This window comes from Lissotriton helveticus, chromosome 1_2, assembly GCF_964261635.1.
Source record: "Lissotriton helveticus chromosome 1_2, aLisHel1.1, whole genome shotgun sequence".
Classification (NCBI taxonomy): Eukaryota; Metazoa; Chordata; class Amphibia; order Caudata; family Salamandridae; genus Lissotriton; species Lissotriton helveticus.
Window position 1 is genome coordinate 433,899,780 of NC_136058.1, and position 26,539 is coordinate 433,926,318.

General features: G+C 46.0%; 1 protein-coding gene across 3 annotated transcripts in view; it reads right to left on the reverse strand.

Annotated features, from left to right (window-relative positions):
- Positions 1-5,511: 5,511 nt before the first annotated feature.
- Positions 5,512-26,539, reverse strand: part of LOC144807659 (uncharacterized) — a 90,206-nt gene continuing 69,178 nt past the window's right edge. For 2 of the 3 annotated variants that reach the window (XM_078673286.1, XM_078673289.1), the window contains 3 exons: positions 10,356-10,427; positions 9,647-9,700; positions 5,512-9,107 (listed from right to left, as the gene is read on the reverse strand). In XM_078673286.1, the coding sequence (XP_078529412.1) occupies positions 6,944-8,008 (1,065 nt within the window). In that variant the 5' untranslated portion in view covers positions 8,009-9,107; positions 9,647-9,700; positions 10,356-10,427 and the 3' untranslated portion in view covers positions 5,512-6,943. Of the gene's footprint in view, positions 9,108-9,646; positions 9,701-10,355; positions 10,428-16,825; positions 16,956-26,539 lie in introns of those variants that run through there. The other variant, XM_078673288.1, reaches the window with a different exon arrangement.

The following is a 26,539-nucleotide window of genomic DNA, read 5'->3' on the forward strand; positions in this document are numbered from 1 at the left end:
CCAAAGTTCTGATCCATAAAGGCATGCACCCAGGACTTTCATGCCATAGATCTCCATTGTTGGCTGTATTGGTTTTTGTAAATGAAGATTTATACTTTTTGGCTATTGCCCCTGCCAACTGATTAAATTTTAACAGTACAAAGTCCATATGGGATCTCCAATTCATACTAGCATTCAAGGAGATGCCTAGATAGGTGAAGGCATCCACTTCTTCCAGGAAAGCCCCATTGTAAACCATTTTCCCCTTGAACTTCTTAGAGGGATTCAGATTCATAAATTTTGTCTTTGATGTGTTTATTTCTAAGCCCCGGATCCGGCAGAAATCGCCAAAAGCGTTTATTGTCTTTTGTAGTCCACTAGGGGTCCGCGAGACCAGCAAGGTATCATCTGCGAACATTAGTACTGGAACTCGCTTCCCGTCTAGTAGTGGAGCATCCGTCGGAACTTGCTTCAGAAAGTCCACAATGCCATTTATGTAAAGGGAGAATAACGTGGGGGCCAAGACACAACCCTGTCTCACGCCTCTCTCAACAGGGAAGGTTTCCGTGACCTCTCCCTGGGCACCCCACCTAATCCGGGCATAATTATTCTCGTGGAGCCTTACAAGCAAAGTTAATAATTCCGGACTTATTCCTAAATCCCTTAAAACATCCCAGAGTTTTTGCCGAGGAACTAAATCAAACGCGGACTTTAGGTCAACGAAAACAGCGAACAGGGGACCATTTAGCAGAGTAACATTTTTCCAGTATATAGTTAGGAAATGGAACACCTGGTCGACAGAGCTGGTTAAAGGGCGAAATCCCGCTTGATAAGGCGAAAGAATGTCCTTGTCAACTATCCAGGCTTGTAACTTGTTTTGAACCAGCCTGCCCATCAATTTTTGGGCACAATCAATAAGGCTGATGGGCCTGTAGTTGCTTGCTAGAGCCTTATCCCCTTTTTTGTAGACTGGGATTATTTCTGCTCCTTTCCATGTTGCTGGTATCTTTGCCCCCTGAGCGATAGCATTTCCAAGCCATACAAAGTATTTGCACCAGCTATCTCTGTCTAATAGAAAAACATCTGCCGGTATGCCATCAATTCCTGGTGCCCTGCCTCTGGTCACTCCATCCATTGCCTCGTATACATCTTTTAATGAAAATAATTCATTAGCAAAAAATACCCTTTCTAGAAGGGGAACAGCCTGAAGACCTGAATTGTCAGCATATTGGGGTTTGAAAAAGTCGACCCAGGACTCCTTAGGAACATGATTTTTCGGGCATTCAGCTACACCCCCTGAGCCCCACTTTAATATGGCCCAAAACTCTTTCTGATGTTTATCAACACATGCCTTCTTCAGATCTAGCCAAAGATTCTCATCCCATTGCTTTTTTGCCTTAATCTGGGTTTTTCTATATTCGTCCCTGGCATTGAAAACTCCCGTTTTGGATCTTAATGCTATACTAAGATTATGTCTTGCTATTCTACATGATTGGTCGTGCCAACCCTTCTTTATGGGTGGTCCAATACCATTCCTCTTCTTGCTTGTTTTAAAGAATAGCTTCTGGATACTAGCAAAGAACTTTGGCTGTGACTCTTCAATCATCTCTTTAAAATTTTCATCATCCATTAAAACCTGTAGTCTGGCGACTTCATCAGTAACTAGCCCCTCAAGGACCTGCCTATCCTCTGCGTTGGCTACTAAAGTTGCCCATCTGACATGACGAAGATTATTTGATGGAACAACATCTGAAGTCATAAAGTTCCTAACTGGATTTTCTGTCATTGTTTTTTGTTCTAGGTTGAATAATAAAGACAAAGGATTGTGATCGCTCTCCAACCTAGATATGACCTGCATGTCGATCACTTTACTCCAGCCTCTAACATCTATCAGAATATAGTCAATCCTACTACTTGATCTTAGGTTATCAAAGGTATGCCTACCCTGCATATCAGAAGGAGTGCGACCGTTGGCTGCCCTCAATCCTCTGGATAGGCATAAACTTTTAACCTGTATAGCTACTTCTGTCCATTTTTTAACCACCGGAATGTCTAACTGAGGAATTCCCCATTTGGTGTCTTCTTCATATGTCAGGTCGTTATCCTCACAGCCTAAGGGTTCAAATGTTGTGTTTAGGTCTCCACCCACCAAGATAATGTAGAGTAGATAACATCTCTAGATCAACATCTAAAGCTCCTACTATGTCTGAGGATATGCCCCCTTGGGTTCCCCTTGCGTAGATGTTATATATTGCCAACTTGTAACCATCGTTACAAGTAAGCAGTATAGAAAGTAGGTCGCTATTAGATATATGGTTCTGCTTGGTGGTGCATTGCAGGGCTTGCCGTATCCAAATAGTTAGACCCCCTGAAGGGCGTCCCTTTGTATTCTTCTTCGCGGGCACATAAAAGTTTAAAAAGCCCAAGCGAAAAACTGGTGACACTGACCATGTCTCTTGTAACAGCACAATGTCATAAGAATCTATAAAGTCACACCATTCTGGAGTCTCAATTTTATGTTGGATACCCGCAATATTCCATGAGATGATCTTGATGGAACTTTCCCTTTCCATATTCCTCTTGTTTAAGGGAATAGTCAGGTTAGGGGAAGGCACACCAGGTGGAGTCCTTACTTCGACTAGATTAATACCTGAGTGGACAGCTAATAAGCAGTTCTCTACTGGTTTGAAAGTGTAGTCTCTAGGTTCAGATATCCTAGTCTCACCACAATCTGTTTCTTTTGTCATGAGAATACTAGAATTCCCGTGTTTGACCTCTGCAATCTTTGGTTGCCCTAAGTTCATCGGATTTTCCAGTCAGTCACATTGGCTTAATCCTGATATGGCAGAGAACCTATTTTCTATCGCAATTCCCCAATTATTTTTATTTGCAGGGTATTTGGCTTTTCTTATTACAGGGTTCCATTTAGTTTTTAACAATGTTGGATTTATGTTGTTTCCCTTTTTTGTATAAAAGAAATCCAACGTTAATGGCACTATTTCAGTAGATCTACGCTGGGGGGGGTATATATTAGCTAGTATGTTTGGTAGGACTTCTGGATCTGAGAGGTGCAACACCACGCAATCCCCCCTAAACTTTTTAATGCCACCCCCGATCCATTCAACCCTTCTAGCTTTTACTACTTCCTGTGCTAAAACCAATATTAGTGGGGAAGCTTCCACTATTAGTTCTACAGGCCCTTTATCTGTGTTCTCTATCTCATTTGTACTTCTAGAGGCGGGCCTTGCAGAATCCTCAACCATGGTAGCTGGGTTTAGAATTCCCATCCCCTCTCCCCCTTGGCCAGGCCTACACGTGGTGTTTTGGGAAGTGTTTGTTGTAATATCTGGCCCAACTACGGCTTTGGTATTTTTCGGATCTGCCATAGCCAAATTTATTGGAACAGTCTTTGGTGTTTCTTCTATAGCTTTTTGCAAAAGTGATCCCAATCTGGTGACCTCTGCTGTAAGCAGGTCAATTTTACTTAGGAGTGGTTTAGTGATAGTTTTAATTTTATTATCTATGGCATTCAGTAGCTTTTTGAATTGATCTTCATCTAGATGAACTCCTCCTCCCCCATTATTCCCAATATCGTCACCATTTTTCTCCTCAGACGAGGCCTCAAGGCATTTTTTACCTGATCGAAGACCACCCCTTTTTGGTATGTTTTTCCCCCTACCCTTTGTTACTCTAGGGGCTGGAACCGGTGTAGGGATTTCCTCTTCTAAGGTAATACTTTCAATATCAGTTGTACATTCAGGAGCTGGTTCGTTAATTACAACTAATAATTGGGCCAGTGGGTTGTTATCTGGGGTTTGGAAAACCTCATTACTAATGTCAAGAACTGAGAGTGGTAGAGGCGTATTGTCGATGAGCAAGTCCGGCGAATAGCTAAGACCCAAAGATGATCTCCTATTCTGATTAATTTTGGCAACTTTCTGTACCATATAATTGTCTATTGTATTAAGTGGAGCAGAAGATGCTTTAGCTTTAGACATGTTTGTATCAACGATGCTGGTCCTTGGGATTAAAGTCAATATGATGATCCAGACAATTACAGGAATGAAGGGGTTACTGCACTTACTTGGGTGAATTTGGGCAGCGGTCTTGGCCCTGCTCCTGCCTATTCCTGCCGATGAGGGCCGTAGAGGGCCTGCCCTTTGCCCGGGCTTAGCTCTGGGCGTCCCGCTCGCGTCCCGCGAAGCTGGTCCTGCAGCGCTTTATTGCGCCTCCCTGGCGCCCTCGCGTTGTCACAAACGCGCGCCGCTGCGTAGGCTGCCGGGATTCGTAGTCCCGGAGCGGCGGCGCGACCAAACTGCAGGAAAGGTGACTCTTGGCGGTGGCGGCGTGGACCGTGGCCGTCTGGCAAGCTGCGGCATGTTCCAGGTAGGTTTTCGTGTCTCCCCCTGCTCCGCCGGTCCTGCAGCGCTTTATTGCGCCTCACTGGCGCCCTCGCGTTGTCACAAACGCGCGCCGCCGCGTAGGCTGCCGGGATTCGTAGTCCCGGAGCGGCGGCGCGACCAAACTGCAGGAAAGGTGACTCTTGGCGGTGGCGGCGTGGACCGTGGCCGTCTGGCAAGCTGCGGCGTGTTCCAGGTAGGTTTTCGTGTCTCCCCCTGCTCCGCCGGTCCTGCAGCGCTTTATTGCGCCTCCCTGGCGCCCTCGCGTTGTCACAAATGCGCGCCGCCGCGTAGGCTGCCGGGATTCGTAGTCCCGGAGCGGCGGCGCGACCAAACTGCAGGAAAGGTGACTCTTGGCGGTGATGGCGTGGACCGTGGCCGTCTGGCAAGCTGCGGCGTGTTCCAGGTAGGTTTTCGTGTCTCCCCCTGCTCCGCCGGTCCTGCAGCGCTTTATTGCGCCTCCCTGGCGCCCTCGCGTTGTCACAAACGCGCGCCGCCGCGTAGGCTGCCGGGATTCGTAGTCCCGGAGCGGCGGCGCGACGAAACTGCAGGAAAGGTGACTCTTGGCGGTGGCGGCGTGGACCGTGGCCGTCTGGCAAGCTGCGGCGTGTTCCAGGTAGGTTTCGTGTACTATGTTTACGATAAATAAAGGTTTTCAAAAAAAAGAAAAAAAAAAGGGGAGTGAAAGCCTGTTCACTATGCACAACACAATTTGTTTATAAAAAAGTACGTACATTGCACAGGGAGTGTGATTCAGGTAACAGTGTGAGTAGTGTATGACAGGAGCAAGCAGTCTTAGTTGCTGAGACATGAATCTCTGATGGGTGCATCTTTAGCTCTATCAACTGTTTGAGAGAGGGTGGCAGTCTAAAATTCTGGGGGCACAGATACCAACAGCTTCCCTCAATCTTTGATTTTTGCATCTAAAGGTGGTGCAGATGCCACCTAAGAGAGTAACCTTTCCAGCTAGGGAGTGTGCTTTCTGGAGTCAGCCTGCTTCTCTTTTCCAAAACTTTGGTCAGCAAAGGTAAATGTGTCTTCTACTAAAGTGTTCTTAGCTCACTTTTGGTAACGTGGCTTGAGCAGTATGGCCTAAGGCGCGCTCGAAGGTAAAGCAAAACAGTGGAAGTCACACATTTCAATACAGTTTATTAAAAATAGACAAGGAACTTTAAGATTCAAACCAAGTTTAGATAAAAAAAAAATATTTAATAATTATTCAGAAGCAAAATCTAAAGGTGGGCTGTGATTTAAGGATTATTAATTAGCAAAAACAACTGTCAAAGCCAAACAAAAAGGTAAATGAATAAAAAACAAGCAGTTCCACTGAATCAATCAGGAAGTCACCTACAAAACTGTAGCTGACTTTGGTAGCTATGCTCGAGAGGACAAAGATAAGTTTAGACTCTGGTGATGATTAACACTGGAATTTGATGCAAGGTTTTTGGCTGAATCAGTCTCAGAAGGTGACGAGCTGCACAGAAGTGGCTTGAAGTGCAAAATTCCCACAGAGTAGAGTTAGGTCATCAAGTTGAACCTGAATCCACGGCCATCAAAATGTGTGAAACTTCAAGCAGTTACAACAGCTGCAAAGTCTTCGGAGCTTCCAAGTTATGGAGATGGTTCAAGGTTGATGATAAGAGCCAAAGCATGGAACGTGGCAGGCCTGAGGCATGGTTAAGGGGATAGCAGGTTCCATTTGAAACAAAAAGATGGAAAGAGGCCACTCGTGTGGATCTTTGTAATACGAGGCTGTGTCCTTTTGGAACAGAAGTCATTAGGACTATTTAGGATGGGGTCAAGAATGGTTTGCATATGGCTGGCCACGTCTGTAGTTACACAAAGACTAGAGAATGATGTGGCGGGATGGTGCCGAGATTAACTACCAGCCCATCCATCACCTTTAGTTTTTCTCAATGATCAGCCCTACGTGGTACAGACATGAACACATGTTGGTTCCATAGAGAGCTATGACAAAGGGACTCCTGCTGCAGCCCCTGGGGAGGCTCATTAAGGCTGGAAACAGTTCGAGGTTACACGCATTCCAGATCCTTGGGGGTGTGGCCTCAAAGTTCAGGATCAAATGGACTTTGTGGGTCATAGCCACAGCTTATAAACACTCAGCGAACACAACACACTGAATGGAATGAGGCCACAAATAGTTACAAAAGAATGAGGTTAATTCAAGCATTTCCATCCCACACTGTTTGCTTTTCTCCATAGGCAATTTGTTGGACAGTCAATACAGTGGTGTCTTTGTGGCTGCTTCATATAAATGTTTTGTGATGCTGAAAGCTCCTCCTCAGGGTTGACAGTGAGCACCTTTTATTCTCCCACATTGTCTTGCTTATGTAGAAAGGTTACATTTACAACTGAAGTTTTTGGGACATTGAGAGCACGGGTCATTTTCTTTCACGTTGTGGGTTCTCTCTTGTTGAATGAAACTGAATCACCAGCAGGCACTTCCGTGGCATTTAGAACAATGACGAGGTTTCTTCCAGGTAAGTTCTCGCAGGTTGAGTGAGACCAGATTTCCGACTGAAACTTTTCCAGCATTCAGAGAGCTAAGAAGGTTGTTCCCCAGTGTGAGTTCTCTCATGTTGAATGAGAGTCTTTTTCAATCTGAAGCTTTTGTGGCATTCAGAGCACTGATACGGGTTGAGCCCAGTGTGAGTTCTTTCATGACTGGTGAGAGTTTGTTTACATCCAAAGCTTTTCTGGCATTCAGAGCACTGATACGGTTTATGCCCAGTGTGGGTTCTTTCATGTACAGTGAGGCTGGATTTCTGACTGAAGCTTTTACAGCATTCAGAGCACTGATAAGGTTTTTGTCCAGTGTGAGTTCTCTCGTGTTCAATTAAACTGGATCTGTGACTGAATCCTTTCTGGCACTCAGAGCACTGGTAAGGTTTTTGCCCAGTGTGAGTTCTCTCATGTGTAATGAGATTTATTTTCTGACTGAAGCTTTTTTGGCATTCAGGACACTGATACTGTTTGAGCCCAGTATGGATTCTCTCATGTAGAGTTAAACCGGATTTGTGATAGAAACCTTTTTGGCATTCAGAACACTGATACCAGTCATGCCCAGTGTGGGTTCTTTCATGCACAGTAAGGTTGTATTTCTGGCTGAAGCTTTTACAACATTCTGAGCACTGATAAGGTTTTTGTCCAGTGTGGGTCCTTTCATGTGCAGTAAGGCTGGATTTATGACTGAAGCTTTTACAGCATTCAGAGCACTGATAAGGTTTTTGCCCCGTGTGAGTTCTCTCATGGCAAGTGAGAGTGTTTTTCAGTCTGAAGCTTTTCTGGCATTCAGAGCACTGATAGGGTTTGAGCCCAGTATGGATTCTCTCATGTAGAGTTAAACCGAATTTGTGATTGAAACCTTTTTGGCATTCAGAACACTGATACGGTTTATGTCCAGTGTGGTTTCTTTCATGCACAGTAAGGCTGGATTTGTGATTGAAGCCTTTCTGGCATTCAGGACACTGATACGGTTTTCGTCCAGCGCTAGTTTTCTCATGTTTAGTGAGGTAGGATTCATGACTAAAGCTGTTCTCACATTCATTGCGCTTATTTGAGTTGTTTGTTTCTCCAAGTTGGGTTTGTTCCTGGATACCTGTCATCATAGGACTAAATTTGATTTCTGATTGTGTACTTGTTTATGTTACACTCAACATTAACTTCTAAAATACATTTCAGATGCTCTTCTTAACATATATATTTAACTAATGATAGTTTTTACCTGAAAATGATGTCCCTACCTTTCAAGGCACTGATCTAACTTGTCTTATTAACTTTCACCGAGGAGCCCCTTGTATTTATTAAGAGGCCTCTCATGGATTCCTTTTCTCCAAGTTATGCCCGGGTGAATTCTCTAAAGTTTAATTAGTCTCATTTAGTGATTCTAGTTTATCAAATTTGATTTAGGAGTTTTAAAAGCACTGATAAGGTCTTTGGGCTTTAGTGTTTGCCTGTTAGGTATGTTTGTTCATACAAGTAATGACAGATGATTAGGGCATGCCAGGGTGGTTTATGAATTATCAATAGCGTAACACTGGCCCCTTTTATACTTTCTGTAGCAGTCTATGCTTTTTTGCTCAGTGGCTAAGACAAGTACATGATACACTTTGGAGGTTACAGGACCCTTTGAAACCACTCGAATACACCCAAGAGACAGAGCTGGTGGGGGAAAATCTTCCTACATTGGAAATGTTAATCCAGCATATTTGCTGTAACGACTTCTGAGACAGAGTATTTACAATGAGTTTCTTTTAAACAACCTTTTCTCTCCTCTCATCTCCAGGATACAAAAGCTTGCACTTGTACACCAAGGGTATTAGTCTTTTTGAAAGTTCTGTCACATCACAACACGTATACTGATTTGTTGGGGAGGGTTTGGGTCTCCAAAGCATTTTTTATAAACCATCAAACAGAATTTACAGCACTGAGTTTTCTCAAGTGCACCGCGTGGGAATCAATTGTGACCAATGTTCTCCTCAATTTCAGTTACTAACACTTGGTAAACATTTATGGTCATTTTACTATAGGGATTTGACAACTTTCACATTCACCAGTTTCTTCTGCACCAACATCCTCACCATTCCTGGCACATAGAATGTGTTTCTTCTCAAGAGCTCGAGAATGTTTTAACTTTCCTTGAAATAATCCTTTTCGTTGTGTTTCACTAAATGTAAACCTTCTTTTTTCTGTTCATGCTTCTGTCACCTGTAGAAATGGAGTCAAAAATTTGAAATGAACACAAAGAAAATATATTTGTGACCTTATACTTTGCACAAAGAAAGTATGGACAAAAACAAGCTAGGAAATCAGTTGAGTATCATTTTTTCTGATAGTGGTGAAACAGCTCGGGACACTGTAGATCGGGAGCTTCGGATTACTGGAGCTCATGGATGTGAGAGAAAACTTAATTAATATTTAAGAAAGAAACACAAGTTGCACATATATTGCGACACAGATTCTCAGAAGCAGCCAACACTGTCAATTTTCAATTTCTGTGGCAAAGGCTGGCATCACAATGATATATTTGTAATACTTTTAATGAATTATCAGATGTTATTTACTCCCCTGCCCACCTAGACTGTTAATCTATTCCTGTTTCCAGTGATCTAGGAAAGGACATTTTATTGAACAAAGGAATTTGCCTTGTTGTAATCACTGCTTTAAATTCCACTGTAGACTGATGCTGTGTCCAGTTAGCTCAGTGGAATTCACTATTTCAAATTGTGCGGATGATAAGGACTTACTTTGTGGCCCAGAACTCATCACACTCCTTCGACAGGACCCAGGCACTGCAACACCTGAAAAAGAGACAAAAACAGCACAACAGTAAAGGAAAAAAAAGGGTCTAGAAAAGAAAAACACAAAACAGAAGAAAGAGAAAAAAGGCTATCTTCCACTCTCACCACATGTTCCAGCACAGGAAACTCTGAGGCAGATGTGTGTGAACCCATAAGTTACTTTTAAACACAGTGCCCCCAAGGTCAGCACCAGGTGCTGCTCCACCAGTTGCACCACCCTAAAGCAAGCCTTGTGTGCGTGTATGTCCACACACATATACTGTGTCTTTTGCTTGTAGTAGATAAGACAGAAAAGGATAGTTTAGGAGGACGTAAAGAGATGGAAGTCAGATCCAAGAGAAAAGATGCCGAAAGAACGGACAGAGGGAGGATAGTATCACGTGGTGTAGAGGAGGAGACAAATGTGATAATAGTTAAGGAACTGCTGGGCAAAACTGACCTAAAAAGGAACTGGACCTGCACTACACCCCCAACATTTCCAGGAGGGATGAGGCTCCATCATATTATTATCAGAAGTTTGATAACAACACGAATAGTGCACAGAGGGAGTCAAATGTTGGAGCTAAAGAGACAAAAACAAAACAGAGATCAAGAAAGGGAATAGAGAAAGAAGAAACAGGGGAAAAGGAAACTTAAGAGTTATAGGAATCCTTACCTGACAGTTATATTATATTTTGTTCCTCCAATGGTGGCAGCCACGCTGCACTGCCTGGTCATCTCAGAATATCTTGAAAGGAAGTAAAGAAATGGTTTTGCATCAGACGACTATCACACTTCATCACATTTTATAAAAAAAGACATGAAATAACAAAACAAAAGAATCTCTTTTTCTCTAGAGGCCATTGTGAAGCAAATATGGGTATGGATAAATACTTTTTTGGTTCACCAAGAACCATGATCCCATGCTGGAAAAGGTCTCTGTGAATATAACCCTAACAACCCAGTCCACTTATTCATAACCCCCATCTTTCCATTTACAGACCATGAAACTTGCAAATTAAAACAATCTGGTTTGCAAAGGTATGTTAATGTCCTTGTACATAATTCTGCCCAAACTTCATAAATCAGTCAACCAGACTCTTAGATTAATACAAACCATGCTCTCTGAACAACAGCAATTCAAGCTCAAGCTGATGCAGAATTTGAATGCTGAGCAATGGAAGCAACAAATCATCAATGTGTTGGTGCTTTTTATCGATAAATTATCTAAAGGGATGATGTGGAGGGTCCGTGTCTTATGAGCCATATAGGATGGTGACCCAAGGGCTAGAATTTGGAATAAATCCTTCACGAGACAAAGATTTGAACATTGAAATGTTGAGATCCATTGAAGACAACGGAGCAGCAGCAGCCTTTACAACCTGATATAGGCCCGCTGCTCTCAACATTACAATGTCCTAATACACAGCCTCTGCCTCTCAAAAATATATGGATTTGAGCAGGAGAAAGCAAAGGATAGAGCCTGCAGCATGGCACACAGGAGCCGCCCCCCCTTCCTCCTCCCATAGCTCGCAGTGTCACTGGCGTCTCGGAAGGAGGGGGGGTTCTGCTTATCTCCTGCATCTCCTCGGTTCACCTGAATGATGAAAAGCAGTTTAGCCAAGCCCAGGGAGAGCCAAGGGCTGAATTCAGCCTCCTTTAACCGCTATTGCTGAGAATGTTCAACAATTAACCACCATGGTCCTGCATGCTACTGTTAACTCTTGAACATTCACAGCAAAATCTGTGAAACAAAGATTTCGGAGTACCGGAGGTGTTTCAACCTCCCTCGGTCTCTGGGACACTGTTGTTTTATCAATTAACTTATGCTGGCCTCACGGGGCAAACAGTGTAATGACCTTATAGTCAGCCATAGCAGTAAATACTGCCCATTAAAAGACCGCTCCCTTGGTAACGGCCCTTGCCTTTGGAGCTACAACAAGCTTCAAAGCTATATTAAAGGTTTCAAATAATTACTGAAGACATAAATATGGTTACTAAGTCAGAGAAAAAAATATTATAATATTTGCAGGAGGATCTCATAAAGGTAGCCTCTAAAGTATATCAAAAGCCAGATTCAGAAATAAATCCACCACAAAAAATGTGTGCCAAGAAATACGTTTTTGTCACTATATTATCAAATAGCAAACTGACATAGAATCTGCTTAATTAAAAATCAAGGAAAAGTTCTAACGTACAAAATCAGTAAGATGACTCACATGCAGTCTGCCTTTAGGAAAAGTGTAAAATAAAACAATTCCAGCAAATATCCCAAAACAGTACATTTTATAAGTTTTCAGACAGAGAGACCACATTATTGACATGGTTCATGATGAGATAAAAATGACAGCAATCAATAAATGTTCATGAAAACAGGCACAACAAAATGTAATTTAATAAACCACACTTACAAAATTAATAATCAATTGTGACTCTTCACCTAACAGCCACAAGTCATTTTCCAAGGTATGTCCCTAACATAATAACTGGATCTTAATCCCAGTGTGAGTTTCTGGCCATTCAGTTATGGCCCAATTTGTACGGGAATATTTGCTGATAGCTTATTAGTTATTTATTAGAAAGGCCTACAACTTGGACTCCTTTCCCAAGAGGGGTGGGTTGCGCGCTACCGTCAGTCTGACTGTGGAACGGGAGGCACATGTATTGATTAAAAGAGATGCTGGATTCCCATTTACTTCTTCTACAAAAGGGCCGCTCTGGGTGACCTATAGGACTGCACCTAGCATGCAACCCTTCTCCCATCTCAGGCACAGTCATTGTGTATGATTCAGTCCAGTAGAAACTCCTAGTGCAAGAGGAAGTTGTGGAAAATCCTTATTAATCACTGAAGGATTTTGTTGAAATACTGAATTTGTTGAGAATTTGGCGTTCTATTTTGCTCTGGGCTGTGGGACCATCGGGACTGAAGGCATGTTCCAATATATTTGCCTTTGAATCTGCATGCTCGGCACAGAGGCCAGTTGGGCTGGGACCATTGACTGTGACTTCCCATTCTGGCCATCTGATTCATGTTCCAATTTCCCAGGTTCCTGCAAACATCGCAAGGAGCTTGTCTTATTCTGCACACTATTAGTGTTTGAGGTATTTAAATTGCCACTGTCAGTAAAACCTACACCGTGAGCAGGGCCGGACTGGCCGTAATGGGCTTCAGGTGTTTCCCCGGGGGGCTGGAAGAGTGGGGGCTGATTCTTCAGTGCTGGGAAACGTATTTGTTACTGGGGGCTGGTTTTGCTGTAGTGCTGCTATATCACCCCCAGCAACAAAAGAGGCGGGGCTGGTCCGTCAAAATTGTCAGGCCTGGTTTGGGTTCCCGGTCTGGCCCTGACCCAGAGAAACAACATTTCCTCCTTGCACATACTGAACATCATTACTCTGCACACCAACGCCGTGCATATGCAAATTCACACCAGCAGCAAACCCAGAATCAAAACGAAAATACAATCCATGAGAACCACTTTTGTCATCCGTTTGGAACATTTTTGTCTGAGCGCTCATTATTTTTTCTTTGATATTTGTCTGCTTAGTAACAAAATTCTCACTACAGAACTTAGCGTAAAACAAAATCTCTTCCGGAATGGTAGTCTGCAGCCCCTCACATTTTGCTGGATACGTGAACTAACCTCTGGATACAAAGCTAAAATATGCGCCCTCTTTTACCCAGTCTTTATCTTTGCAATATTGTCTGTTACTCTGCATTAATCTCTTGTACTATAAAATAAAATATTTTGAGGCGCTTCACTACGTGGCTCTTCAATTGGCCAGTTTACAAGCAACTTACACTCATTCCACAAATCTCTTGGGACAACAATTAACAAACTTAAACTCAGCTCTTAACCACCCTGTCTGGACGAACAGGCCTCATCTCCACTGCATCCCTCCTGGAGAGGCCCCACCTCCTTTGAACCACCCAAACACAGGACAGGCCTCACCTCCTCTAGACCCCCCTGGACAGGCCTCATTCACCACCTCTGACCACCCTGGACAGGCCTTGCTTCCTCTACATCCCCCCCGACAAGTCTCGCCTCCTCTGCACCTACCTCCAAACAGGCCTCACCCTCCTCTACATCCCATGGACAGTCCTCCCCTCCTCTGCACCCCTGGACAGGCCTCACCTCCTCTGCACCCCTGGACAGACATCCCCTCCACTGCACCCCCCTGGACAGGCCTCCCCTCCACTGCACCCTGGGACAGACCTCACCTCCTTTGCACCCCTTGGACATTCCTAACCTCCTCTGCACCCCACTAGACAGGCCTCACTCCCTCTGCACCCCCCAGCTCTGGACAGGCCTCACCTCCTCTGCACTACCTTGGACAGGCCTTGCCTGCAGCAACCCCCTTCCCTGACAGGCCTCACCTCCTCGGCACGGTACCACACCACAGAACAGGCCTCTTCTGCAACCCCCCACCAGAAAAGCATCACCTTCTCTGCACCCATGGACAGGCCTCACCTCCTCTGCACCCCTGGACAGGCCTCTCCTCCTCTGCCCCCTGAACAGGCCTCACCTCCTCTGCACACCTGGACAGGCCTCACCTCCTCTGCACCCCTGGACAGGCCTCACCTCCTCTGCACCCCCTCAGGACAGACCTCATCTCCTCTGCACCCCCAACCCTTGCAGGACATGCCTCATCTCGTTTGCCCCCACATGGGCAAATTGAGAAGTTGGTCTGGTATATGCTGTCCACTAGTTATAATGGGCACCTTGGACCAGTCCAAACAACCCATATTAATGATAGCTATGGAGAGCAGCCTTCAGGCTAAGTCTTGAAGGAATGTAAAGCAGCTTTTTTTTACCAGTCTATAATCTCATGAATGACCAAATCAAAGGAGAACCACACCAGGTATATATATATAAAATATATGTATTTATTCTAAAACACACCCCCTAGTCTCTTTATGAGGCTAGAAGTCAAAGTACACAAGTTACACGTCAAATACTACAGTAAATAGCACAATAGGCCCCAGGGAGGGACCAAACCATATTCTAAAAAAGTGATATAAGAACCACAACTTGACTAGACGCAAGGCCTATAGCCTGTAGAATCACTGGGCCCCTTCGGAACCATCCAAGGTAGTGACACAGGGGACGCGTGCAGTGTGGGAACACAGCCGCAAGCGCCGTTAGCTTCTACTGATGGTACAGGCAGTACAACAGAAGTCCACCGCAATGGGAGTCTGCAACGACGGGCGAGTCAATACTCATTCCGTGAGGGCAGACGGTAAACTTTCCTTAAACATCAGTTACCCCGACCGGCCACAGACCGGAATGCGGGACTGCTCTTGATGTGTTCCTTATCTTCGTAACGCTTTAGTGGTCTTTATATGAAAAAGCTTCTGTGCCATGTACTCTTAGACGACCTTGTCTTCTTGCTTAACATCGAGGCAAGTATTTATAAGTCCTGATGATGATCCCATATTAAATAGGGATCGAAACGTTGTCGACAGTATACACTTGATGATTTATATACTGTATTGCAAAAATCACAAAAAGGGTATTTTTATACTAATTGCCTGTTGTAATTTTGAAGTACTCACAGACTGCCCTCCCTTGCCTTTCACTTATATGTATGTCATATGTTTTCACATATGTGATAGTTGGACACAGGTTGTGTCCCGCTTGGTAATTGCTTAACAACTTGGATACATATAACTATTTATGCTATTAAAATCTGTCCGGCTGGACAGCAAATATAGATTTCAATCTTGGTCTATATTCATTTGGTTTCTCCTATTTTTGCTAATGTTTGGGACCATTGTCTTTAGAAACATTATACACTCCCAAAGGTCCCAGACCGATTGCTACTTTTGGGTTCCCTTGTTCCTTTTAACATTAAATTCCTTCAAGACATAGCCTGAAGGCTGCTTTCCATAGCTACCACTAGGACAGTTTTCAATAAAGGTTTTCTTTAATCTATCATCAATAAGGGTTGTTTGGACTCGTGCATGGTTCCCAACATAACTAGTGGACAGCATATGCCAGGCTAACTTCTCACACTCACCTCCTCTGCATCCCTGGACATGCTTCACCTCCTCTGCCCCCTGGACAGGCCTCACCGCCTCTGCACCCCTGGACAGGCCTCCCCTCCTCTGCACCCCTAGACAGGCCTCACCTTCTCTGCACCCCCTGGACAAGCCTCACTGCCTCTGTCCCTGGACAGGCCTCCTCTCCTCTGCCCCCCAGGACAGGCCTCTGCTCCTCTGCCCCCTGAAAAGGCCTCACCTCCTCTGCCCCCTGGACATGCCTCACCTCCTCTGTCCCCTGAACAGGCCTCTCCTCCTCTGCCCCCTGGAAATTCCTCACCTCCTCTGCTCCCTGGACAGGCCTCTCCTCCTCTGCCCCTGGACAGGCCTCTCCTCCTCTGCACAGCTGGACGGGCCTCACCTCCTCTGCTCCCTGGACAGACCTCTCCTCCTCTGCATCCCTGGACAGGCTTCAACTACTCTGCACCTCTGGACAGACCTCTCCTCCTCTGCACTCCGGGACAGGCCTCACCTCCTCTGCACCCCTGGACAGGCCTCACCTCCTCTGTACACCCTTGAACAGGCCTTGCCTCTTCAGCACCCCTCTGGACAGGCCTCACCTCCTCTGCACCTCTGGACAGGCCTCACCTCCTCTGTGCCCCCTGGACAGGGCTCTCCTCCTCTGCACCCCTGGACAGGCCTCACCTCCTCTGTGCCCCCTGGACAGGGCTCTCCTCCTCTGCACCCCTGGGCAAGCCTCTCCTCCTCTGTATCCCTGGACAGACCTCACCTCCTCTGCACCCCTGGACAGGCCTCACCTCCTCTGCCCCTGGACGGGCCTCACCTCCTCTGCACCCCTGGACAGGCCTCACCTCCTCTGCACCCTTGGACAGGCCTCCCCTCCTCTGCACCCCTGGACAGGCCTCACCTCCTCTGCACCCCTGGACAGGCCTCTCCTCCTCTGCACCCCTGGACAGGCCTCACCTCCTTTGCACCCCTGGACAGGCCTCACCTCCTCCTCTCCTCACTCAGGCTCATCAGCAGGAAGAGCTGAGCTCTCCTGACGTCACCATGAATGGGGGGGGGGAGGGGAGGGGGCAAGGGGGGTGGGGAATCTGATCCATGGATTCATAAATTGCAGGCAAGTGAGTTAGCAGCTCTCCTACCTGAGCAGAAACCTGTCCAGGCTCTCTCCTCCTCCTGTGGGTCAGCAGATCTGAGGTCTGTGTGGATCTGAAGATGAAGGTAACTGCACACCAGACAGGGCTCCTTCCTCCTCTGCAGCAGGCTGGATACAGAGCAGATTGAGGAAGTGATGTCAGCACCGCTGCTGGTGCTGTGTCTGCCACCGCTGACCCGGGAGAGGAAACCCTTCTTACTTTCATCAGATGAGTAAATAAATTTGATATCCTTATCCTGGGCAACTAAAGAATTATACCTAGAAGGATATGAGTGCTGTAATATTATACCCCCTCACCCCAAACACGGTAGACCCTCTGGCGGTTTATCAATATGGGTCAGTATCGCATCAGGTGGCAGACCGAAATTAATTCCCATTAGAAACGCTAACTTTCAAGTACTGATTTATACACGGGGGGTTTCTATTTGTTTTATTAATTTTTATAATAAGGACTTCTTAACCACACCTAACGTTAATTTTGTTAATCTTTTTAACTTTATTTCGGACATGGCTAATCTACTGGGAAAGCATGAACCGGTAGGGATATGTTTGGGAGGTGACTTTAATGCGAAGATAGCAAGGGAGAAATACTGCGAGTCCCACCCAGCACATCTCAGTTAATCCATGTAAGAGACGACACAAATTAATAAACCACCTATCAAATAGCAGCCTTTTAAATGTTATGGATATTGTTTCTGTAAATAATGGGGAAAATTCAACACCGACTTATAGAGGTTTTGGTCGAGCCTCAACTATAGACTATGTTTTTATATCTGCGCCATTAGAAGATCATCTGGTTTGGGCAGAGGTTAGGGCATCGACTTTTGGGGATCGCAATCCCATCTTAGTCTCTTTCTGGGCAGCCCCGAGACCCAAAACTAGAAAGGAGCCAGGGGCTGGCAATTTAGACATTTCCACTGATAACCTAAGAGTTAAATGGAAAGCATTGGACTGCACGAAGGTGTTCCAAAAGATGGTATAAAACTATCCATCACTCTGTGAGACTTGTCTCACACTGGCTAACCCTAACCCAGAGGCAGTCTCTGCTTTTCTCTTACTATGCGCAGGTATTAAAGAACTAATCACCAGACCCGCAGCTACACCTCTACCCGACCCTAGGTGGTTTGATAACATTTGCTCCAGGGCTAACAGAGAACTCAGAGCTGCCCTATCAGCTTCCCCTAGAGATCCTAACCTCATTAGAGTACTAAGGCACACTTATAAAAGTGCAGTAAAGCACAGGCGAGATGTGGTTTTAAAAGAGCTCAGCCCAGGGGCCCCCGGATAGAAGAGCCCAGCTCAGCCCAGGGGCCCCCAGATAATCAATCAATCAATCAATCAATCAAGCATTTATAAAGCGCACTACTCACCCGGAGGATCCCAGATAGAAGAGCTCAGCTCAGCCCCAGGGCCCAGGAAAGAAGAGCCCAGCTCAGCCCCAGGGTCCCCGGATAGAAGAGCCAAGCTCAGCCCCAGGGGCCGCCGGATAGAAGAGCCCAGCTCAGTCCTAGGGGCCCCAGATAGAAGAGCCCAGCTCAGGCCCAGGGGCCCCAGATAGAAGACCCTAGCTTAACCCCAGGGGCCCCGGATAGAAGAGCCCAGCTCAGCCCCAGGGGCCTCGGATAGAAGAGCCCAGCTCAGCCCGGCTCCTGCAGAGATTCCCTCCAGGATTATTCAGTCTATTTCTACAAACACAGCAGAAGGTGCTGACAATCTGCTACCTGAGCAGAGACCCGTGCAGACATTTCCAGGCTCTTTTCTCCTCCTGGGGTGCCGAGGGGGGGAGGCGGGAAGATCTGGGGTCTGAGGGGGGGCGCCGGGGCAGATCTGGGGTCTGGGGGGACGGGCAGGTCTGGGGTCTGAGGGAGGGGTCTGTGTGGGTCTGTAGATGGCCGTAACTGCCCACTAGACAGGGCTCCTTTCTCCTCTGCAGCAGACTGGACAGATCATGAGAGGCCGGAAGTGATGTCACCACCGCTGCTGGTGCTGTCTCTGCCGCCGCTGACCCGGAAAAGGAAACCCTTCTCCCTTTCACCCAATGTGCAGCTCAGTGAGATTCATCAGCAGACAAGGAGCGCCCTCTGTTGGCCGCTGACGGAACCGCCGCTTCCAGGTACCAGCAGTGAATACATTTCACACAAACAAGCATACCTGTAAAAACCTGGGATTTCAGTTGTCACAGACATGAATGTTTTTAAGCACCAGACAGTTCAAGTACAGGGCCTCACACTTGGCTGCTGCTGTGGAAAAGTATTTATAGCTTCACTTCAGATGAGCATCTTCCAAACACTGATGTAAAGGACGTAAGAGTATTTACAGAAAGGTGACAACTGGAAGTGACAGTCTGTATTACAATGAATATATCTGAATTTCAATGAATATATCTGTATTTCAATTAATTATATGTAGTTCAATGAATATATCTGTATTTCAATGAATATATCTGTATTTTAATGAATGTATCTGTATTTCAATGAATATATGAGCATATCGGTCAGTTTTGCAAATAAACTGGGCAGCTTATTTATTTATTTAACTCATGTATTTGCAGTTTTTTAAATCCACAGAGTGGTACACAGGAAAGTAAACAGAGGAAAATACCATGGAGTTTTAAACACAAGATCAGTGACAATGAGGCATAGGTCATGTGTCAAAGCTGAAGGGGACAGAGCTGTATCCTCAGCACTTCTTGAGTGGGGTGCAGGGGGGAGTCATCTACACAGTCACCTTGGGGTTTGTCTTAAGCTTTCTAGAGTGTTCATAGGACTTTGCTCTTTCTGGTCCCTACACGCCGGGAAAGAACATGCATGTGCGTGATCCACAGGATCAGAATCAGCTTCCGGCCTGGCCATTGTAATGTCAGCCAAGCGCATTGCTCGCATTCTGGTTGTCTATTTGCACCATACGTTATCTTAACAACATCTATCTAGCATTTTCTAGCTTTACAATTGCACCAATATACGTTCTTATTAATGTCATTCTTTTTTTAAGGCTGTGTTTGGATGCGAATCATTGGAAGAGATTTCTAAAGTATCAGGTTTTAAATTAGTTATGCCACTGATGGCCGTACGAACCACATATTCCTAAACATAATGGGGTGCATTGCAGTGGCGGCTTGTGACTTTTGAAAATAGTGGGGCGTAAAAGTTGGGGCTGAGTGTTACATCGGAACCAAGCAAAGCAAGCAAGCCTGATCAACAAAAGGGGATTTGGGGGTTGCCCCCTCTGTGAAAATGTTTAAAAAGAGTGCACTTTAATACCAAATTATATTACATGCAATTAGACATGGGGTCACAAATTTTAAAAAGTTCTAGCAACTGCCTCCTTAAACTGACCGACTTGCGTGCACAACTGTACCTTTTATAATGTGCAGATGTCATTGTGATTGTGTGTACATGTAGTGTGTATGAAGCATGAGCTGCTGTACTGTACCTGCTATGTGTGTGTAAAGCGTGTGCTGTTGTTGCCTGACTGTACATGTCATATGTAAGTGAGCGAGAGAGCGAGTGAAGCTTTTTCTGATATTGATGTGTGTGTGTGTGTTACTGTCTGTTTGTGAAAGCACATGTATGTGCAGCACTGCTTCTGCCAGAGGGTGCCTGCCAGTCATGTGTGTGTGTGTGTGTGTGTGTGTGAAGCTTGTGCTACTGTTGCCTGACCAGCTGCTGTTCTGCGTGGGAGAGCAGAATGAAATGATGAAGCTTCTGCTTGTCAGCATAATAAATGAATCTCGAGAACAGTGTGTACACTACACAAACACTAAAACTCCTCGCCACTGACACGGCTTGCTGCTTTACTCACCAAAACACGGGGTGTGCAGCAGGGCCTACTAGTGCCTAGAGAACCTGCTCTCCGGCGCCTCGGTGACGCTGTCGAGTAGTGAACCGCCCTCCTCATATCTGACTCTCGCAGGGCTGACTCTACCTGATTATCTGCTCTGAAGGGTATGAGGAAGTGGGTTCCCAAAGGCCACAATTAAGAGGCAGCCCCATCACTCCTCTCAGCGAGCCCTATGTCATTGCTGCGCAGTTTGGCTTTTTAAACCGGCTTTCTTTCCTGGGGAGAGAGAGGCCCTTCATTACCAGGTCTTAAATACTTGAGTCAACTGATAAGGGGGAGGCGTGAAGGAGCCAAGCCCAGGAGCTGTGTGCTCTGCCCATCGAGGCCTCTGCTGCTGCCTGGCACCGCGGAATAGCTTTGGGGACGGATCTAGGAACCTACAGCCCACCAAACAAGCATTAAAAATGCAATAGGTCTCACCTTTAATTAACTTAAAGCTACTTGCTTTGCTATACAATACCATTAGCAAAGCAAATGGCTTTAACTTAATAAAAGGCAAGACCTATTGCATTTTCAATGCTTGTTATCGTATTGCCTCAAGGAATGGACTGCCACCAACCGCCTTTGCATTAGTTAAGAACCTTGGAGTTGTAAGTCTAGCTCAGCTAAGATTACAGTAGCCTTCCTGAGTGACCTTTAATTTGGGATTTAGTGACTGGCTGCCCTGCCCGGCGTAAGGTCCATTGATCAGTGCAGCTTTTCAATGCAGAGGGCTTTACTTTGGATTTTCTTTTAGCCCTTTTAGTTCCCGAGTATCACGAGTCAGCATCTAAAATGGTGTAACCCACCTAGAAGCTGTGGCCACACTTTGCCCTGCAGAGCCATTGGAAGCACTCAGGGGGAGGCGGGATGGGGATCACCGGCTTCACCAGGCCTAGTGCGGCGTCTTCTGAATGATTATAGCATACAGCTGCATAGCATAGTAACTGGAAACTTCAGATAAACTTCAATCAGGGGCGTGGCTTGGCGCCCGACGGTCATGGCGGCGGACGACTGAAGCTCCGCCGCCATGAGGACCGCCTTGAGGACCTACCGTTCTCCGCACTCGCTGGCCTGTGAAAAGGGGACAATACGACGTCGGAAGATGCCGGGATGCCATTAGAACACGCGGCGGCTGTCCGAGTGCGAGCACACCCTCTCTTTTTACCGCAGGAAGTCAGAAGCGGATTCGGCTCGCATAGCGGCCCCCATTTTGTATGTTTAGCGAGATGGCGCACATTTCTTCAGCGGTCCCGTTTCCTGGTGCATTCATGTCAGAGGGCCTTTTCACATTCTAGCAAGCCTTTTTCATTTTTTCATTAATAAGACTGCAAGGATATAGTGCTATGCACCAGGCTCTCCCTTTTCAACACTAGTCTTGAAACTCCTTCGCAACCACTTCAGGAGTTCCTCTTTCTCTTCAGAACACTGTCCCTTCCTCAGCTCACCAACGCTATCTCCTGATTGACATTCTACTTCAGGGACATTTCTGCTCGCCTGTTTAAACGGCATTCATTGGCACAATACGAACCATATGGAGCATTTCCTTACGTGCAGATTATTTTGATACTTCTTTTTTTCTTTTTTGCTGCATTCTACTGTATGTTGTGCCCAACTCCTATTGGCGGTGTTTTGTTCTTTTTTAGATAACTGTTTTAAACTGCTTGACTCTTCTCATATTTCCCTTCACGGCATCTCCTCTCATTTGTTTCTTTGTCGACTGCAAGATTACGTTGCAAGATATCCTCTTTTTATTGAGATGGAGGTTGTTAAGTGAAGTTTTATGGGGAGGTTAAACTCGTCATCTCCTTCCATCACATCAAAGCGCACCTTTATTAGAGTATTCTAAACTTGAGGATTCCCTCACCTCTTCCTCACACAACTCCGACGCAATGATGGAGTCCTCCCAGGCTCCCTCTAGAAAATGAAATACCAAGCGGCTGAAAAAAGATCCACCATCACCTCCTAAGTCATCGTCGCTGGCCTCTATGGAGTTAATACTGGAGGAGATTAGGTCCCTTCGACCCTTCATGGAAGAGACTAATGCTAAGTTACAAACTTTGACAGACAATTGGTCCCAATTGGAGACGCGGGTCTCCTCAGTTGAACAGAACATCACTTTGTTCAAAGAGACTTGTGTTCATTTTTCCACTCTCCGCTCACAAATTTCAGTGCTTCAGCAACAGGTTGAGATTTTGGAAAAATCGTAATAGACGGAACAACCTCCGTATTTAGAGACTGGTGGAAGGGATTGAGGGATCTGATTCTCTCGCTTTCTTCAAATCCTTTATTCCAAAGCTTCTCCATATGCCGGAAGGAACGCTTTTGAACATCCAAAGAGCGCACAGGCTTGGTCGTCCATCCTCTTCAGCATCATCATCACAGATGCCTAGAGGAGTCATTTTGTATTTCCTAGAGTACACAGACTTACTGAACGTATTGGCGGCAGTTAAGTCTTCTCCAAAGATCTCTTGGTCCGGTTCTTCCTTGTTTTTTGCCCAAGATTATGCTAATGCAAAAACAACAATTGATGGACAGAATGCAGAACAATGTTATACATTCACCCTAGTACAGAGATCTGGGCCTAAATCCATCGATTTTTTGCACTCCACACCACCCCAGGTCAGACATGGCCATATGCAAATCAGCCTTGACCCTGTGCCTCATGCGAACAGTCCAGCCCGAACTGCCAAGCCATGTCTTTCCTAGGCCGTGCAAAAAAACGATGGATTTAGGCCCAGATCTCTGTACTGGGGTGAATGTATGACAATGTTCTGCATTCTGTCCATCACCTGTTGTTTTTGCCTTTGTCGCCCCGAGTGGGATGGGTATGCTCAGACGTGAGTCCCATGCTCTCCACACCACTGGAGTCAAGCTATCCGGGCTAATGAAGGCGGATAGCCAGACACTGGTCCTTGGATGCTTGATTCCGGTCCAGGAAAGACATGGCTTGGCAGTTCGGGCTGGATTGTTCCCATGAGGCACAGGGTCAAGGCTGATTTGCATATGGCCATGTCTGAACTGGGGTGGTGTGGAGTGCAAAAAATCGATGGATTTAGGCCCAGATCTCTGTACTGGGGTGAATGTATGACCATGTTCTGCATTCTGTCCATCACCTGTTGTTTTTGCCAAGATTATGCTAAAGCAACTGCAGCCCGCCGTAAAGCCTTCCTAAACTGAGAGCCGACCTACGCCAGCTGGGTGCCAGATATGGCCTTTTTCATCCTTGCTTGTTCAAAGTTACCTACAATAACATATGAAGATCCGATTTGTCTGCAGAGTTTCAATAACTCATGTCACGCACCTACTATGGATACCTCTGGTTCCTCCTCCTCGTTCCATGGTTGAACTACAATTGGAACTTTAACTTTGATGCTGTTGGTTGTTTCTGCTTCTTGATTCCAACTATCTTAGCAGTTGGTCTCTTTAGTTTGCATTGTTTATGCCTGTGGTTATGTAACTCCTTTTATTCGTTATTTCTTATTTTTTATTCCCTGCTTACTTTGTTCATTGTTTCTATCTGTTCCGATTTCTTGTCCTAACTTGTTCTTTTTTCCACCTCTTCACAGGTTTCTAGTCCAAGTTCTTTATCGTCTTCCTGGCTTCCGCTTGGCCGACGTCGCATTTGCCATCTGTGCCACGTGGTTCCACCCCCTCCTCCGTCTCTTTCAGCTTTTCACGGAGGAGGAGGGGACTGGGGGGAGCCCGAGTTCAGGTGGCCAAAAATGCGGGCCCCAGCTGGACTTACTATTACCAGGCAGGACCAGCTCAGTATGCCTGGGTTAAGTTTCAAATGATTTATATCTATCCACCGCTGAATGTGGAGTAAGGTGGCCTGAAACTCGCTTACGGCGTTAGGGGAGCTGAGGGAGTAGATGATCTGGAGATCGTCTGCATAATTGAATAATGTAATGTTTCTGATTTTGAGTGAATGAATAAGAGGTCTGAGGTAGATATTAAAAAAGCAGCGGGGACAGAGAGGAGCCCTGTCGGAAATTTGGGAGCAGTAAATTCTCCAAGCCTGACTGCCTGGGTATGGTCTGCGAGGAAAGATTTAACCCATTCTAAGGCGGCTCCTCGCTGGCCGGCCTGCTCGATACGGTTAAGGAGGATGGTATGGTCAACCATGTCGAACGCGGCCGACAAATCCAGGAGCACCAACGCTTGATGTTCACCTCTGTCTGCGTTGGCCCTCATGGTGCCCATTACCGCTAAGATCATAGCCTCCGTGGAGTGTGATGGGCGAAAACCAGCTTGGTTTGATTCTAATTAATCCGAACTTTCAATGACGTTGGACACACAGCTGGCCACGTGGGCTTCCAAGACTTTAGCGAGGAAGGGCAGAAGGGAAATAGGACGGTAATTAATAGGGTTACAGGGACGACCGTAGCGTGCTTGAAAACACTAGGGACCATGCCTTGGGACAGAGACTCATTAAGAAAAGGAAGCACGCTCTGGGGCAAGGTGGTAAATATGTCTTTGGCGATGTGCGGGGGACAGCAGTCTTCGGGGGAACCTGATTTAACACGATTCATGAGTGCTGCTAAGGTTTTAGTACAGATGGGTTGAAGCGTGTCTAGGGTACTTTGATTATTGTAATGTCCTGTGAAGCTTCCCAGTAAGAGGTGTTGGGGAGAGTAGCTTTGATGGAAGAGATTTTATCGAGGAAAAAGTGATTTAAAGAGTAACAGAGCTCTTGAGTAGGAGTCTGTGTCAGCGTGGTTCTGGTGTCATTGCACAAGTCATTAACAATTTTAAAGATCACTTTAGAATTATTGGGGGCATTGAGTAATTTAGAGGAAAAATAAGCTGCTTTAGTGGAAGAAATAGCAGTTTTGTACTCTCTACGGGAAATGACAAAGAGTTCCCTGTCTTTGGCAGAGTAGCTAGATCTCCATTTCCTCTCGGTATGGCGCAGTGCAAGTTTTTGTTGCTTAAGGTCCTGAGAGAACCATCTATGTGCCTCCGAGCGGCGAGCGCGACCAAATTTCACTATGGGGGCATGAGTGTTACTAGTAGATATTAGCCAATCAGCAATTTTTCCCTCCATAGAGTTGACATCGCGACATAAGGAGGGGGCTGAATTCTCCAAAGTTTTAATAAAGTCGGGTTTATTTAAAGAGTTCCACTTCCTGGATTCCCCGCCTGCTAGCGTCGTGAGTTTTTTACAGATAGTGGAGGGGATGATATATTGTATCAGGTGATGGTTTGACCAAATGCAAGGCAGGATGTCTGGGGTGGAAAAAGAGATGTTATGGGTCCATATATGGTCCAAGATGTGACCCCCTTCATGAGTGGGTGTCAGAACTTGTTGGACAAGATTGAGATTGGATAAAAGTTCAGACAACTCAGCCGACTGAGGACCTCCAGGTGCGTCGTTGAAACAATAGTTCATATACCCAACCTGAGCTCCTTGTCGTGGTTAATCACCAATGTTGCCATTTGTTCACTGAGGCTTGTGGGAAAAGTGGGCGCTGACTTGGGGGGACGGTAGATAAGAAGAGGGAGCCTGACTCCATATTAAGTTGTATAACCAGATCCTCCGTTTCGGCGAGTGCCAGGGGGGCCAAGATTGTGAATTTGAGGGTTTTGTGAATGATGGCGGCCACTCCTCCGCCGGCCTTCCCAGGTGCCCGATTAGTCGTCAATATGTAATAGTCAGCTGGAAGAGCGGCTAAGATGTCGGGCAGAGAGTCCTGGGTAAGCCAAGTCTCAGTGAGGAGGAGGACATCTGGTTTATCTGACATAAGTAGCAGAAAAATGTCAAGCTGATGTTTTACCAGAGATCGCGTGTTAAGATAGTTGAAACGAAGACAGGTGTCAGTGAAGTCGGAGCTAGATGTGACTGCCGGAGACGGTAAGCGAGTGGCAGTGGGAGTGT